The sequence below is a fragment of the Sinohyriopsis cumingii genome, chromosome 13 (assembly GCF_028554795.1).
Source record: "Sinohyriopsis cumingii isolate HCF-2022 chromosome 13, ASM2855479v2, whole genome shotgun sequence".
NCBI lineage: Eukaryota > Metazoa > Mollusca > Bivalvia > Unionida > Unionidae > Sinohyriopsis > Sinohyriopsis cumingii.
The window spans coordinates 54,321,211-54,339,639 of record NC_142973.1 but is presented as its reverse complement, the minus strand read 5'-3'; the positions used below and the strand labels follow the sequence as shown (position 1 = coordinate 54,339,639).

Sequence of the window (18,429 nt, the reverse complement as noted above, 5' to 3'; positions counted from 1 at the left end):
CTATATCGACACACCAGGTCCGACGAGAGGCGGTTCAACCTGGTACTACTGCGCTCGAAGACCAAAGTGAGGTCGGTGCTCATCAGGGAGATGCTTTTTGCAGGTGACGCGGCTCTTGTGACCCACACCGAGGACGCCCTCCAGAGACTGAGAGACCTTTCGCTGATGCCTGCAAGCAGTTTGGGCTCACCATCAGCCTGAAAAAGACAAATGTCAGCGTGCAAGATACCACCATTGCCCCTTCCATCAAAATTGACCGTGTCACCCTGGAAGCAGTCAACAACTTTACTTACCTGGGGTCAACCATCAGCAACACTCTCTCGCTTGTTGTGGAGCTGGACAGAAGGCTTAGAAAGGCAAACACCACCATCATGGCACGACTAACGAAGAGGGTGTGAGAAAACAACGCGCTGACATATCACACCAAGATCCAAGTCTACCAGGCCTGCGTTCTCATCACCCTTCTATTTGGAAGTGAGACCTGGAACACCTACATGAGGCAAGAGCGCCGGCTCAACTCCTTCCATATAGGGCGCCTAAAACGCATCCCGAAAATCAGCTGGCAAGACCGCGTCCCACACAGCTAGATCCTGCCGCGTGCAAGTACCCTCAGCATGTACTCCCCGCTAGTCAAACACCGCCTTCGGTGGCTGCGACACGTCCGACGCATGGTGTTACGTGTTTAGGCTCGAATAAACAGTAACACAGAAAGAGTGAAAATTACAAGCTTTTAAAAATTTAACAAATGATTTATTTCCCTGGAAAAATTCTGTAAAAATGAAGAAAAAAAAGAAGAACTTACGGTTTCAAGAATCAAGTCCAAAAAATAATTCAAGAATAATCCACGAATTAAATTGCAAAATGTCCTAGTTATAAATGTTCTAATAATTTAAAGTTCGAATCCTGATGGAAAATCCAAGATGGCTGACGATGACGTATGCTGTAGTCAGTACTGTGCTTATCTACAGTTCCTTGTAGAAATGCAAATAATGGTACTCCGGTGTTGGAAATCCAAATTAAATTTGTAAGCAGTGTCTTTCCAAAAATTCTGTCTAAGCACTACTCAAAATATTTCCAGAAAAAAATAAATTAATCCTTTTGAAATCCAGCTGATCTGAAGAAAATTATAACTCAAAATCTGGCTACAACAAAATAATTTGACATCAGTGTAAAAAGCCAGACAACTGAGAAATCTCTCTCTCTCTCTCTCTCTCTCTCTCTCTCTCTCTCTCTCTCTCTCTCTCTCTCTCTCTCTCTCTACGCATCTCAATTAAAACTAACAAATGCGCAGTAATGGAAAAACCGGAATTGCGAAACACAGGGCCACGTGACCGTTTTTACCCTTTGTGACCCTGACGAAAATCAATCATTTTACTCTAAGAAATAAAAAATATAAAAAATTGTTTATATCATTAAAGACAAGGTCCCATCATGAACTTGGAAACAAACAATCAGTATAAAATAAAATAGAACTTGCTTACGAAGGTTGCAACAAATTCTGAAACAAGGTCAGGATCTAGATCAACACCTGGTGTTTATGAAAGAATGATTCAGGTCAACTGATTTTCTGGAAAAATATAATCTCCAGTGAATAAATTTATATTGTAATGACATATATTAGAATGAAAAGTTGAAAACTGACAAACAATTAAATTAAAACACATAGAGGATGGGACATCCTATTTGGACAGCTGACCACTGGCACCAGTAGAGTCGACCGCCCCTCACTCCGTTTCAAGGATGTGTGCAAGAGGGGCATGAGGGTTTGCGACATTTCACCCGACGGCTGGGAAGTGCTGGCCGACGACCGAGGCACCTGGAGACTGACGTTAAACAAGGGCATATCAGTCGCTGATGCGAGGAGAGGCCAGTTGGGGGCAGAGAAACGTGAGAGAAAGAAGAGCGCGGAAGCAACCCCAGTAAATCAGACTTCCCTGTATGTCTGCACCAACTACATTAGGGACTGTCACTCGCGCATAGGCCTGCACAGCCACAGCAGATGACGCCAACACCCCAGAGATAGACGATACTCCAAGGGCACTATTCTTATGGTCTCTCGAGACTGAGCCGCCAATGATTATGGCAACATTTGTCTGATATATCAAACATTTAAGAAAACTAACTTTATAAATAGCGTCACTGTTATTTATTTTGTTCAACAAATTATGCGCCAAAATTGGTAACAACAACAACAACAAATATAATATATGGAAAGTGATATATCTCCACATGATATACATAATAAGTGCTTGCGCTCACCATTTGGGAGTTAAGTTCCGAGAAAATGAAAAGGCACATTAACCAAGTCAAACGAATGTGAAGGACTTTATGATTTCTTTGTTCTTTTTTGCACTTGACCATAATTTAATTCTTGTACAAATAATTTATTTATTTTCTTATTGATTTATTATTTAAATTTATTTATATTTTGCAACTTTTGAAATTTAAACATATTTTGAATATTTCACATCCACTATAGTGGCTTGTGATGTATACCTTATCCGTTTTGGCGGAATTACACAATTCGTGACGAGCATTAGGTTATTTAAGGGAGATAACCAATAGGGGAAACAAGGGGGGAATAGTCGTTATCATGAAAATTAAAGTTATAACAGTACAAAGTCCGTTAATATTATCATTATTTTCCTTAATTGCGTCCTCCAGAACTGAGTATAAAAGCATAACCCCCGGTTATCAGATTAACTTCCTTGAAGGCAAATGAGGAAACTGGAATTATATCAATGCAGGTATGTGCTGTAGTCCGACATGTAAGACCTCGACGCTGATATTTATGTATTGGGCGTAAACAAAAACCAACATGTGCTATGCTATGTCTTACAGTGTAGGACTATAGCACTAAACAAAACCAACATGTGATATGTTTTACATTGTAGGTCTAATATGTGCTGTGGTCGCATCCACAGGGGCTCGTATCGTTGCTTGCAATTGACCTGTTATATAGTACATGTATGACAAGTCAATTGTAAGCAACATTACGAGCCCCATTGGTCGCATCGGTCAACGTTATTTGTCAAAGATTATATACTAGTTTTTGTGTGGGTTCTTCTGTTTGTTTTTTTTTTCTCTCTTCAAGATCTTGACAAAATACAGTTCAAAATGTATGCAGACAATGTGTTGGGACGACGTATCTAATCTTGCATGTACCTCAAGGCTGTAGGCGACACACCTTTTAATCCATAAAACAGATTTTAGCATTATCAGTAAAAATGTCCGTATTATCATATATGATGTTCAGGTAAAACTGCCTGACAGTCTTTGAGAAACATGTTGAGCTGTCCTTATTCTTAAGCCATTTAAGGTCAGTATCGGTGCAGGGGCATAAACGACCCAGAAGCAATCCTCTGATGTAAGAAGTCGACCCAGAGTAGGTGTGGCTGAGGGCAACTTGGACCAAGTGCAGCAGGGAACCGTTGCCACACGATCGCTATTTATTTTTGGCTCAGTGCAATATTTGTATTTTAATAAGCAAGTAAAATGTTTACTCTAAATAGGAGTAACAATTTGCATCTAAGCTGCTCAGAACCAATAGTAAGCAACAATCATACTGTAACTGGTACTCAAATGGTGTACATGCCCTAGCACTAAATGTGCAGTACACTAGTAAAATGGTATATCCAATCAGGTTGAAATCAAGAGCCACTTATAATAAGTATATCTGACAGGTACCGATACATTTGCATGTTCTATTCACCTTTGGAATTCCCAGTACACTGTGTTCTATAGTAGATCAAGCATTCCATTTTATTATGAGAGTTTTGTTCCAAATGAAGGTTTTTACTCTCATAAATGTAAGCTGTAATTTGATTAGTAAAGTTCAGCATAACATGGCCTCTTATCAGTGTCTTTCAGATCTTTGTTTTGTTGGTGTTAATTCTTTGAAGCTGATTGTATGTATTTTATGTGCTTACTCATGTCACTGGTTTGATGTAATACAGTGATCTGAATCCTGCAGAATTATAATAGGTCTCTGCTTGTTATTTTATCCACAGTAATTATAGTACTTTTCTTTTTTCAGCACGATTTGTAAAAGCATCTGCCTTAGAAATGGAGAAGATAATTGATTAATTGACAGATCTATCAAGAGGTGTTAAATAAATTACATTTACAAGATCTTCAGGCTGTTACCTAAAAACTAAAATGAATAAGTTCTTTATAAGGAACTGGGTAAGTGTAATTATTTGTTTACGTCATGTTGATCAATGCTTACTAGTGTACTGAACATATTTCATGTGTTGATACATTGTTTTGCTGAGCTTATTTCAATTACAAACATGAACACTAGTTTGAAGTGGGCACAGAAAGTGTTGCACAAACAAGGTAAGGGCATATTGGTAAATACACTTGTAGTGTTTCACTCCCAGCGTGAAGGCATATGGGTAAATTATGGTAGTACTGGGGAACAATGGTAGTGGTTGTAGAATGAATGAATCAAGAAAGTTTCAGCTTAAATTTTTTCATGTTCTGTTTTATTTTTTGTCGTTGGCACGAACTGCCCAAAGTTCCGACAAGGGAAGCAGTTTCTTAGCTTAACATCTTTGTCTAGTAAGGCCAAATGAATACATGGTGTTTTTCAGTGATTCAGTTACACTCACTTGGTGAGGGCATTATGAGTTCGTACTCACTATCACAGGCACGAATTGGAATCTTTCTAACTAGCTTCTGTATTTCCTTTTGTATATGATGCCATTAGAGTCATAAGATCCTCAAACACAAGACTGTTTATTCCCATCCTAACAAGGAGTGGAAATTGTTGTCAACAATCAAAAATATAATTCTTCATGGCATGTTGTCAATGTCATGACATTACTGTTGTATTGAAGTTACTGACATTTTACATGTACCATGCATTTTACTGCTGTAATTGTCAATTTTATTTTTAAAAAGTCCTTTATATTTGCTGGTGTAATAGATTGTTTTCAGGGGTTTATCTTAAAATGTTTGTACTGAGAGGTCCATTATGAGTTTTATTTTTATGGGTTGCATTTTGTAAAAAATACAGTTTTGAGTTTCGGGAAGATGGCACATACTTCAAAGGGTAATGGTCTCAAAGACAAAAGACAGAAGCAGTTTCTTCCAAGAAAAAAAGTGTAACACACCTACTATGCTGTATTGGCCTGGGGTTAACTCGGATAATGTATGTAGGTACTAGAAGACTTAAGCCCCTTTCTTAAGTGCTGGGAGCTTTCCATTTCGGAGCTGCATTGTCTATCCAAATCTCGCATATGTTAATCCTCAGATTTTGAAAGAAATTTAATAGAATAAATTAAGTATTAACAAGATGTTTAACATGGAGAGTTAAGTTCTAAGAAAATCATAATTTAGCAAGGATTTTGCAGTAGCTTCCAGCTGTTATCAAGAAAACTGAGTTCAGCAAAGGAACAGTTTTTGAGTGTTTTGACCAAAAGAGGGGCATGCAGTTTTTAAGTCATTTGCAAGTATTATGTCCAGTATGATAACTTCCATCTCCCCTCATCCATTTGTTGACAAATCAAAATGGATACACAAACAATAACACTTGCTATAACTTATGCCTTTATTATCTTGGAGAAAGAATACTGTGTCACTTTCACAAGCTGATGTTCTTCAAATTATTCCATCTTAATATCACGAAAAAAGACTATCACTTTCCTTTCACATAGCTGATGTTCTTATTCCGTCTTAATATCATGAAGTAAGAATATCACCTCCCTTTCACATAGCAGTTCTTCAAATCATTTCATCTTGATACCATGGAGAAAGAATACTTGTCTCTTTCGCATTGCTGATCTTCAAATAATTCCATCTTAAATTTGAAATGTTTTTCATCATCTTGTCTTGAAATTAATTATCATTATGCCAACTAGTTTGAGAGAAATATTGATAGAGCTATACATGATGCAGTTCATATTGAAAAGTGTAATACATCACAACATCAATTTTATATTGCATTTTAATATGTTCTATTTCCCGTTACAGATAGGTCTGTTCATCCTGGGTGCAATCAACAACTTGCCCTATGTCATTGTGACTTCTGCAGCCAAAACTATTGCTGACAGGTAACATGTTGTAGTAACAAATTCGTAATTGTCATTTTGGTAAAACATGATAGTATTCTACTTGGATGGGTACAAAACACAGCTGCTCGGATCATACTTAGAGTACCATAATCAGAGCACACCTCCCTTCTGCTCTGTACCCTACACTGGCTATCCATTTGATCCAGAATCAAACACAAAATTTGTTCTCTGTGCTACGTTTCACTGTCAGACTCTAGTCCAACATACCTATCCGACCTCACCCATGTGTACACACCAGCAAGATATTAATGCTGCTCTTCTGACAATCGTATATTCATTATTCCCACTATGAAAACAAAGTCATATGGACAGCGTTCTTTTGCATACCAGGGCCCAGCAACGTAGAATGAATTGCCCACTGAACTTAGACACAAAGACACAGTAATCACATTCAAGAGTGCTCTCAAAACTCACTTATTTCGACTGCAAGAACAAACTTAAAGACCTAATAATGTTTCCTACCTGAAATATTCTCAGCATGTTTTTGATGTTTTCTAATTTCATGGTGTTTGTTTTGTAATCATATCATTATATGTTTTTTTATCTTATAGGTGTTGTCTAATGTTGTAAAGCGCTTAGAGCTTCTAAAGATTAGGCGCTATACAAAGTCCTCATTATTATTATTATTATTATTACTGAGTGGCATGGTGTCCTACCCCAACACAATTAGTACCCTAATTCATGGCCATTAATTTATGACCCACCCCATTTGTTAGATTGCCACCCTGTATTTTCTTTCTCCACTATGTTCCATCTAGATTGGCATGTAGTTTCTGTAGTATAATACTCATGATTATAAGTAGTAGTCTGGAATAAATGTTAGTACCATAATTTATGTATTTTCTATCTCTCCCTCCCCCAATTTTTTTTTACAGAGTACAGAAAACAAGGTCTAAAAATTATCATGATCATTACTGTATATCTTGGAAAAGGAAACTTATCTTTTTTCCCTTGTCCAAAAACTTATCTTTTTTCCCTTGTCCCAAAACTTATCTTTTTTCCCTTGTCCAAAACATAGGAAATACAAGAAATTCACTGAGAAAATTTCTTCCAAAACTGTAAAAAGAAAAATTATGAACTTTCCCCTAATCTATGATTAAAAGGTCAAGGTTTTATAAGTGCTGATCTTGACCCCTAAACTGGGGATAAATTAAAGTGTTTGTAAGAGAATTGTTATGTTTCTGCCATTTAAACTATACAACAAAGGCAACATATGCACACACTATATAACGAAATAGTGTGAAATTAACAGTTTATTTTGTTCCTGAACAGGTCAGTATATAATCGGAAGCTCAGATTTTCCTAGATTTCCATATTCTGAAATCCTCAAAGACTAGCAGCACATTCAAGATCACATCTAATTTTTTTTATGAAAGACACTTTTTGTAATCTTCTGGCACATATGCCAAATTTATATATGTTCTAATTTGCCCTCAAAGAGCAGAAAAATGAAAACAAACTTCATTTCTTAGATCACCCATTATGTTGATTGCATTATACTTGGCCAACACCACAGTAACACAAAATGCCATTTTATATATTTTTTTAAAAAATGTTCAAATGTAGATAGCTATTTGTACGGAATTTTTTTTTCTTCTTCTGGTTGCATTTTGAGACATTCTTTAGCTTATATTATAATTAATTAGAATATTTGATTAGAGCAGCTGAATATAGAAAATTAAGGAATGAAATTCACAATAATAGAATAAAAGAAGCTGATGATGCAATTTTTGATTAGATGGTCTGAAACAGGAATGATTGTATTTTTCATTACCTTGATCATATTAACTTGCATTTATTATCTAGATTCTACTGTAACTCTAGGATTTCAGGTATCCTATCAATCAGTCCAACACGATTGTAATTATGAGTATTGATGTGAGTCACGCCCATACATTAAAGTTATGAAATCCACAGTGAATGAATCTAGTAAAAGTGCAATATTTGTTAGTATCATTGTTTAATAAAACCATCCAAGGTCATATTTGATTGTTTCCAGTTGAGAAAGTTTCATTTTGTTTGAAGAGCAAATTCAATGAAATTAGATTCTCCTGTTTTGACCATACATTCCCGTATCCAGACAGTATGAAAGATGGAGACTCGGTTCTAGCTGCCATTGCAGTACCCAGTGGCACTCTCTCGCATTGTTTACATGATAAGGCTGCAAGTTTTGCAGCAGAAATTACAGCTGTTCTGGTGTCCTTGAGCTATATTGAAACCTCTTAATATAAAAATTCATTAACTTTCTGGATTCCCTTCCCACGCTGAAAGTCATGCAAAACTTTAAATTCGATAACTAGTTCATATCCCAGAGCTTACATATCTTCCTGATTTGCTCATACAGTCAGTATTCTGTGCTGTTGGCTGTTTAATCACATTGGTATTACTGATAACAGTAATGAAAGGGCAAATATATTTGACAAAAGTTGCCCTACAGCCACCATTATCCCAGTGGAAGATTCTATGTACTGACTTCAAATTATGTATCCATTGACATGTTTTATGTACTTGGAAAAAATATTGAATAAAAACTCCACAAACATATTTTGGAACATCAAATGCATTGTAGGAGCATGGCATCTCTCACATAGAACAGATCACAGTGTCAGTGTGTTATTGTGCAGGTCGAGTATACAAAATATATTGTTTTGGACTGTCTTGGGTTATTTCTGGATCATTGGCTGGTAGATAATGCAATTGAGGGTGGGTGGGGTGTGAATTGGTGGTACCAGCAAAATACTGAGCTTCACTTCACTTATATTAAAGAACTAGAAATAGGGAAAGAAAAAAATTATTATTGTTTCAACAGGGTTTCAGTCATATTTTAAGGCCTCATTCTTGGGAGGTTTCATTGTATCTTTGTATGATTATTCCTTTTATTCTGTATTTCAGGTTTGATGAGAAAAATCTGGTTGGCCTTGTATTTGGAGCAAATGTTGCTCTTAATGTCGTTGTGAAAGGTATGCTTATAAAAAATTTAGCGATGTCATTTTATGAAATTAATGTCGTTGTGAAAGGTATGTTTATAAAAATTTAGTGATGTTATTTTTTGAAATTAATGTTGTTGTAAAAGGTATGCTTATAAAAAAATTTAGCAATGTCATTTTTTGAAATTAATATCATTGTGAAAGGTATGCTTATAAAATATTTAGCAGTGTCATTTTTTTAAATCAATATTGTTGTGAAAGGTATGCTTATAAAAAAATTTAATGATGTCATTTTTTATAATTAATATCATTGTGAAAGGTATGCTTATAAAAATATTTAGTGGTCATTTTAGAAATTAAGAAGTATGTTGATATTTTGAAGCTGCATTGTATCTGAGAAAGCACTTTATTATATGCAGATTCTGACAGCCTCAAACCTGAAAAATGCCTATAATATATGCTGTGTCCAACAGCCTCTGACCTGAAAAATTACTATAATGTAATGTTTTATCTGATAGGCCATCTAAAAATGTGTGGATGGGGAATTCCGATGATCACCAAACTTGTACCTATCAGATCTTTTTATTACAAGATGATCTCAGTTTTAATCAGATTGAAGTATATGCAAGATAAAATAGTGCTTGCATGCGACCGTGTTGATGTTTAAAAGTAGTTAGCCATTTTAATATCTTTATATTTTAACTCGTCTGGTTTTTGATCAAAAGTGCTTACTGGTGGTCTGTTGTGTCTCATTCTTCCTTCATCATTTGTCAATCCATTAGCACAAGTTTCTTATCATTATTCCTCCTAAAGTACATGAAGGATTGCCATAAAACTTGACACACACACACACATTCATCCCATGTTCTAGCTGGTCCTAATGAAAATGATCATGCTAGGACATCCAATATGGCCACCACATTGGCCATCTTGGAAATCTTATCACCACTCGTCCTGAATAGATGGTTATATCAACATGGGGTTTCACTAAAATACTTCATATGATGTCTAGTTCATTGATGTGAACCTCCCAGTTGGGAGGGTTTTCCTTCCAAGATGAGGGTTTCACCTGACCTTCCTCTCACTCACTGAAATCTCATGTAAGTGAAACATTTTGTTTTGAAGAATGAATTCTTTTCTCATTTTTCCTCATCTTGCTTGAGTTGTTGCATAGTTATGATAATGCTGCCTGTGATCATGTGACTGTGAACTAACTTAACCAGGACAGGTCAATTTAGTTGACAATTTCAAGCGGCATAAAACAATTAACATCCTTTGAATTTTGGCAGCAGGGTTGGCTGGCTTAGTGTTTGAATTATCAGCATGTATTATACTGTATTTGATCTGTAGTAATTCTAAGTATTAAAGACAATTGATTATAGAAGGGTTACTGAAGAGCCCAGTCAGCATAAAACAATATTATGTTGATTGGGTCCACAGGATAGGTTCTGCTCTGGTGCTTTTTATTACGAGTCTATACTACATGCAATCAGAAGTAATTCAGTGAGGGTTTAAGATCTTATTGATTATTGTTGGATTATGCAAGAGCTCAAGTGGAATAAAACATGGTTGATTTGGCTTCAGTGTCTAAAGTGTTTGTCAGGATGTCCAAGCTTGCTAAAATGCCAAAGCCTAAGCAACCAAAATGTCACATAAAATTCAATAACAGATGGAAATGGGAATTTCTTTGGTTGCAGTCAAAGTTCAAATGGACTTGAATATGTATTGTCATTCCTCTGAAGCTGATTTTGAAGTCTTCTCATTGGCATTATGTGTCATGCAGAAACCCATTGTCATGAAAGCATATTAGGCGTAACAACAAATACAGTATCACTGAATTGCATGTTCACAGAATCTGCATCAAATTTGGATAAAGATATTCATGCTGAGACAGTTTGCCAACTTATTAGCTCAACATAATCTGTTGTTTATGGTAGCAGAATATTGTTCTGCTCTGGTCAAAATAACATTCCCCGACTTGGAATTTGCACAAACATTCTCACACAAATGGACAACAACTGCTTGCATAGTGACCCAACCTTAGGGTCTTGATTGGTATAAGTGGAAGACTTGTGCCACAATAAAACATTCACAATTCGAAAATCTTCCCTAATTTGAAGTCAAAACTCTTGACCAAAAATTATGTGAATCTCTTGATATGTCCTAAGCTGACTTCACTGTTCTGTCACATGTATGCTTGTTGGTCCAAAATGGTTCTGATCTAATGTCCAGTATGGCTACTATGACAATCATATTGAAAATCTTTTTATTGCTTTTCATCGTGACGTGAAAATTATATTAACATTTCACCAGAATACTTCTTATAATTCTATATCTCCCTAAATGATAATGGTACATGCTATAATTCTAGTTGGCCCTAAATGATAATGGTACATGTTATAATTCTAGTTGGCCCTAAATGATAATGGTACATGTTATAATTCTAGTTGGCCCTAAATGATAATGGTGCATGTTATAATTCTAGTTGGCCCTAAATGATAATGGTACATGTTATAATTCTAGTTGGCCATAAATAATAATGGTACATGTTATAAATCTAGTTGGCACTAAATGATAATGGTACATGTTAAAAATCTAGTTGGCCCTAAATGATAATGGTACATGTTATAATTCTAGTTGGCCCTAAATGATAATGGTACATGTTATAATTCTAGTTGGCCCTAAATGATAATGGTACATGTTATAATTCTAGTTGGCCCTAAATGATAATGGTACATGTTATAATTCTAGTTGGCCCTAAATGATAATGTTACATGTTGAAAATCATGTTATTGCTACTCCACTTGAATGGGAAGTCTTATTAACATGGATTTTCATAAGAAGTCCTAAATGAAAATGGTGCTAATCAGAAGTCCAATATGGCCAGGACAGTGGCCACCATGATAATTCTTGTTATGGCTGTTTCTTCTAGGTGGTTGGTCACATAATTGTGCTTCACCAAAAGACTTCTTATGCTGTCTAGTATGCCCATCTGATATCCAATATGGCCACTACGACAGCCATCTTGAATACCTTGTTATTGTTACTTCTTGAAAAGAGAAATACATATCAACATGGACTTTCGACCAGAAGACTTCTTATTATGTCTTGCTGGTTGTAAATGATGTCTTATTTAGGTCCTAAGTGAAATTATGCTAATCTGACATCCACAGCAGCTTATTTGAAAATTGTATTATAACTTAAGAATATCAGTTATAGTTTCAACATTCAGCAGTTAAAACGAAGAAATGATCTTATCTTGTATTTGTGGAAATTTGTTTTGGTAGGTAGAATGTCAGTCCCTTCAGTAGACACTTGTTTTAATGTTTCCAGTTTATAATCCATACTTTTCTTAGTAGAGTTTTAAATAAAGCATCTGATGTATTTTTCACCTTTTTTCTTTCAGTTGCTAATACCTGTTTGCTGAAGACATCTTACTCAGCACGTTATGTACTAAATTCCTGCCTTATGCTGTTGGGTAATTTTACATGTTTTATTTACATCAGAGGCTTTTTAAAAGATCTGTATTTGAGACAATGTAAATCATTAGTATTCTAGTGCAAGAATTGGCATAAAATATTCCATAAAAACTGTTAATTCTTCACTGCCTTGTTGTCATTATTATCATTAATGCTGTATTTGACATACTGAAATAATGAAATGCCCCAGCCCATTGTTTTTTGCTTTGTGCCATCAACGGCTTCAACATTTTGTGTTAAAGATGAAAATTATGCAGTCAGTGTACACTATGTTGTGATCTTCTACCTTGTAACCCTGGTTTCTAGGGGATCGTTAATCAAAAATGTTTTAGTCTTTAATATGTTATTGATAGATGATTAGATAATATAGTCAGTGGAAGGGTTGAAAGTTACATACAAATTATGGTCTCCATGCAAGTTATGTATAGTATGATCACCTTACAAGTTACATGTACAGAATGGTCAAGTTACATGTTCAGAATGGCTACCAGGCAAATTACATGTACAGTATGGTTATTATGAAAGTTACATGTGCAGTATCATTACTGTAAATTACATGTACAGTATGGTTACTATGAAAGTTGCATGTACAGTATCATTACTGTAAATTACGTGTACAGTATGGTTGCTATGAAAGTTGCATGTACAGTATCATTACTGTAAATTACATGTACAGTATGGTTACTATGAAAGTTGCATGTACAGTATCCTAACTGTAAATTACATGTGCAGTATGGTTACTATGAAAGTTGCATGTACAGTATCATTACTGTAAATTACATGTACAGTATGGTTACTATGAAAGTTGCATGTACAGTCTCATTACTGTAAATTACATGTACAGTATGGTTACTATGAAAGTTGCATGTACAGTATCATTACTGTAAATTACATGTACAGTATGGTTACTATGAAAGTTGCATGTACAGTATGGTTACTATGAAAGTTGCATGTACAGTATCATTACTGTAAATTACATGTACAGTATGGTTACTATGAAAGCTGCATGTACAGTATCATTACTGTAAATTACATGTATGGTATGGTTACTATGAAAGTTGCATGTACAGTATGGTTACTATGAAAGTTACATGTACAGTATGGTCATAATATGAGTTAAATGTACAACATAGTCAGAGTGTATGTTTGACAGGATTGATTGTTGCTGTTTCTGATTCTGAACACACACAATGCTGTGTGAATGTGGAGGAATATAAAGTTTCAAAAATGTAGTCATTATTTTACTGTGACAAAGATTAATTAGAGTTATGCCAATCAATTCATGTTCAAGTAATTTACTTCCACTAGTTTCCTTGAAAGTTGAGTAATTCCTGCCAGTCAGTTCTTGTTCAAGTAATTTACTTCCAATGAGTGACTTGAAAGTCATTTATGTTAGTCAGTTCATTTTAAGTAATTAACATCCACAGAGTGTCTTGAAAATTGAGTCATTCATACCAGTCAATTTATGTCCAAGTAATTTATTTCCACAGAGTGCCTTGAAAGTCATTTATGTTGGTCAATTCATGTTCAAGTAATTTACTTTCACTGAGTGCCTTGTAAGTTGAGTCAATCATGTTAGCCAATTGCTGTTAAGTAATTTACTTCCATTGAGTGTCTTGTAAGTTGAGTCATTCATGTTAGTCATTTCATGTTCAAGTAATTTATTTCCACTGAGTGCCTTGACAGTTGAGTCATTTATGCTAGTCAGTTCATGTTCAAGTAATTTACTTCCACTGAGTTTGACAGTTGAGTCATTTATTCCAGTCAGTTTATGTCCAAGTAATCCACAGAGTGCCTTGAAAGTCATTTATGTTGGTCAATTCATGTTCAAGTAATTTACTTCCATTGAGTGCCTTGTAAGTTGAGTCATTCTTGTTAGCCAATTCATGTTCAAGTGATCTACTTCCATTGAGTGTCTTGTAAGTTGAGTCATTCATGTTAGTCAATTCATGTTCAAGTAATTTACCTCACTGGTTGCCTTGAAAATTGAGTCATTTATTCCAGTCAGTTCATGTTCAAGTAATTTACTTCCACTGAGCACCTTGACAGTTGAGTCATTCATGCCAGTCAATTCATGTTCAAGAAATTTACATTCCACTGATTGACTTGAAAGTTGAGTCATTCATGTCAGTCAGTTCAAGTAATTTACTTCCACTGAGTGACTTGAAAGTTGAGTCATTCATGTTAGTCCATTCATATTCAAGTAATTTACTTCAACTGATTGACTTGAAAGTTGAGTCATTCATGTTAGTCAATTCATTTTTAAGTAATATTCTTCCAGTGAGTCACTTGAAAGTTGAGTCATTCATGCCAGTCGTTCAAGTAATTTGCTTCCACTGAGTGACTTGAAAGTTGAGTCAGTTATGTTAGTCAATTCATGTTCAAGTTATTTACTTCCATTGAGTGACTTGAAAGTTGAGTCATTCGTGCCAGTCAGTTCACATTCAAGCAATTTATTTCCACTGAGTGACTTGAAAATTGAGTCATTGATGCCAATCAATTCATGTTCAAGTAATTTACTTCCACTGAGTGACTTGAAAGTTGATCCTTTTCTGCCATGTTAGGTCACAGCTATAAAGTAGAAAGAAGACATTTTACTACCTCCAACAGTGGTGTAAGTGTTCACACACATAAAGGCATAGACGTATTATTTGGGATGTATTAAGCACATTGCATTATGAAATGAAATACTGCTATATTACTGTGCTATACTGATTTAGGAAGGAGTAAATGTCCTTGTTGGTTCTTGCTTTCAAAAATTTATTTTATTTATATTGGTACCATGAAACTTAATGTTTTATTTACATACTGCAGTTATCTCAATATCCTTTATTTTAAGCCTGTAATAACTTTATTAAAGAATTTTTCACAAAATCATTCACACAAGGTCCTCAAGTTACTGTCTTTGTGAGTTCCTTAATGGATACTCACATCCACGTAAATAGTGTTCTCTGGTTCCAGTGATTGTACTCTGCCATGCTTGACAAACTTGTTACCTTGTAATTCAAACTCAAGGTCAATCACTGATCATTATCAACAAAGTGCTTATCCATTAACATCAGTGGAATGGGAGCTTCTTCGCAATGAAAATTCACCATTATGGAATTTTCTGTTGTTTGAATTGGAAAGTGGGGGAAACACAAATTTGACAAAAATAATAGTGTCATTAGAACATTTATCAAACATTTTCTCATGACAATACCTTTCTGTCAGCTGGTTTGTACTACCTTGTATCATGATTATATATTATTGAGCATCACCAATACATATGTACACCTGACTGCATCACAACCATTCTTTCTTTCTAGGTCACAGGTAAGAGTTTAGGTGGGTTTATTTTACCTTTTACTGAATTTTAACATCTTGTGTCGTTTAGTACTTAATGATTTTTGTGTTTTGGGAAGGTTTTATCTTTGTGTTTTTTACAGTTATTTACATGTACATTTTTAGAACTCTACTTTTAATCTGCACCGTATAGCCAGCATTGTGCTGATATACCATTAAATCCGACAGCTATGACATTAACTACTGGAGAGAGGGCTATGGGGTTTAACTTTGTTGTATGTACAAGTTCATTATTTGTAAATTCTTGGTTAGCTTAGGTTTTGCACCATGTATACATACTGTATACCTGGAATCCTGAAACTGGGTGAGAGAATGCATCTTTACGAATGGCACTCCCTCATCACAAAAGTATCTCACTGTCTCTATTTCCTGCTTCACTACACATATACGTGGGTTAAATTTTTAAATAAACTTTCTAAGCCTCAGTTTATGCTAGAATGATCAAGCTAGATGATTGTATTCATCCATGTTTGTACAACACGTTATAATGAAAGAAGGTCAGAGTAACCTACATTTTAATGTTCTACTGAGGATGACTCAGGTTAAGTTTGTGCATTTAGATCATGACAGTATCGGCTTTTTGCATCCTGTTTACATACTATTATACCAGGAGTCATGAAACTTATTGAGGGGATGCATCTTGATGAGTACTACATCCTTGTCACTAAATGAAGTCACTGTGACCCATTTTTCATGCTTGACTAACTTGTGTTTCAAATTTATTTATCACGCACTGTTCATACTTGAATCATAAAACTAAAGAATTGTGTTCATCTATATTACTATAACACATTTACAACAAAAGAAAGTCACTGTGACCTATATTTAATATTTTACTGGCTTCAGTTTTTGCATGTAGCTATTAACCAACTAGTTTTTTGCATCATTTATGCATACTGTTATATCTGGAATCATGAAACTTACCTACCTACCTATAAATACCACACCCATACAAAAAGGTGAGTGACCAACATTTCAGATTTTACTACCTGAGCATAATTGTTTGTGTTTAGCCTATGACTGCATAGGTGTTTTGCAAGCTAAGTACATGCTATCCTCCTGAAACTTAGTGAGGGTATGCATCTTGATGATCACTACTCCCTCATTGAAGAATAGGTCACTTCGACCCATATCTTATACTTGAGTGATCTTGGTCAAATGATATTCATTTGTCAAGCACTTCTCATGTTAAAATAATGAAATTGGTGATGATATGCATCATTGTTTGAACTGTAATGCTATTCATGACCTATGTTTCAACTTGTTCTGGCTTTGGTGGAGTTTTTGAATTTATCTCATGACCACATGAACTTTTGGCATGTTACATGCATACGGTCATTCCTAAAATCATGCAGCATGGTGAAGGGTTGCATTTAGATAAGTGTTACACCATTTTTATTAAAGGCAGTCTCAGAACTGTATTTCATGCATCATTGACTTTGTTGAAACTGTGTTTAAAGTTGATTTTTGTGTGCTGATTAAATCTTGAAAATCAATAATTTGAGGGATCTCCATTTAGTACTATACTCAAACAGTCAAAGAAAATCGCATTGACCTATATTTTATTCTTAATTAACATAGGTTTATTATTAGCGTTCAGCTCACACACTGAATTTATTTCATGCTATATACATTGTGACCTACATAGAAACCCCATTCTGTTCTCCTAGATTGGAAATATAATAAATATGTGTATTCAGTGGAAAAATTTTGTATTACTGACTATACATTGTATATTCGGATAAGTTACCCTCAGCAGGTTAACTGTGTATTGCACATGTGAATGGATATAGGAATTAGATGGGTGAACTTCATGCTTTGCATGTGAGACCTCCGCTTTGTAAGATAAGTGCTGATGCATGAGCCTAACTTACTTTAGTGTTCCTACTGGCTCTCACTTCAAGGTCACTCAAAGCCTGTGACTTTATAGTTGTTAGTGATAATAATAGCTTTCAAAAATTGTTAACAACACTGTTTAATACAAGAAAAAGAATAAAATCTGTTTTTTTTCTTCAAGTTATTAAAGTACATCTATTTTGATATCATAGAAAAGAATGTTTTTATCTTTTTATTGTTTCAGTGTTTTATACACTGTCAGAATATGTATGCATGTATATGGCTTAAGAGCATGTTGGCACAATACAGGCAATTTAGTGCAGATTAAAAGTTACATTTTAACTGTATAGATAAGTGTATGTTTTAGTGTGATTTGGATTTTTAGCATAGCTTTAACAGTTTTTAAGTGATATTGCCACAATATCTGCAGTGTGGCAGTTTATAGTGATGTCTAGCACAGGAGCTTCATGCTGCAGACATGTAGCATGATATCCAACCCAGTCACATTATCCTGACACCAGGCCGACCAGTCCTAACACTAACCTCTTAATGTTGAGCACCAAGTGAGGCAACTGTTAGTACCATATTTATAAGTCTTTGGTATGACTCATCTGGGGTTGCATCCAAGGCAGACACTCTAACCGCTTAGGCCAACGGAGCAGTAAACCATATAGATACAAAATAAATTTTTACATTTTGTTATAACGGGAGTCAGCATCATGCTGTCAAGATCACTTTGGTCTGAATTTATTTTCGTTATGATTA

The 18,429-nt window shown here is 35.1% G+C and overlaps 1 protein-coding gene across 3 annotated transcripts in view; it reads left to right on the top strand.

The window, feature by feature from the left end:
* The first annotated feature begins 2,577 nt into the window (after positions 1–2,577).
* Positions 2,578–18,429, top strand: part of LOC149785584 (battenin-like) — a 67,304-nt gene continuing 51,452 nt past the window's right edge. For 2 of the 3 annotated variants that reach the window (XM_089979381.1, XM_089979378.1), the window contains exons 1-5: positions 2,578–2,747; positions 4,037–4,185; positions 5,977–6,056; positions 8,970–9,037; positions 12,411–12,482. In XM_089979381.1, coding sequence (XP_089835507.1) covers positions 4,159–4,185; positions 5,977–6,056; positions 8,970–9,037; positions 12,411–12,482 — 247 coding nt within the window. In that variant the 5' untranslated portion in view covers positions 2,578–2,747; positions 4,037–4,158. The other variant, XM_089979379.1, reaches the window with a different exon arrangement.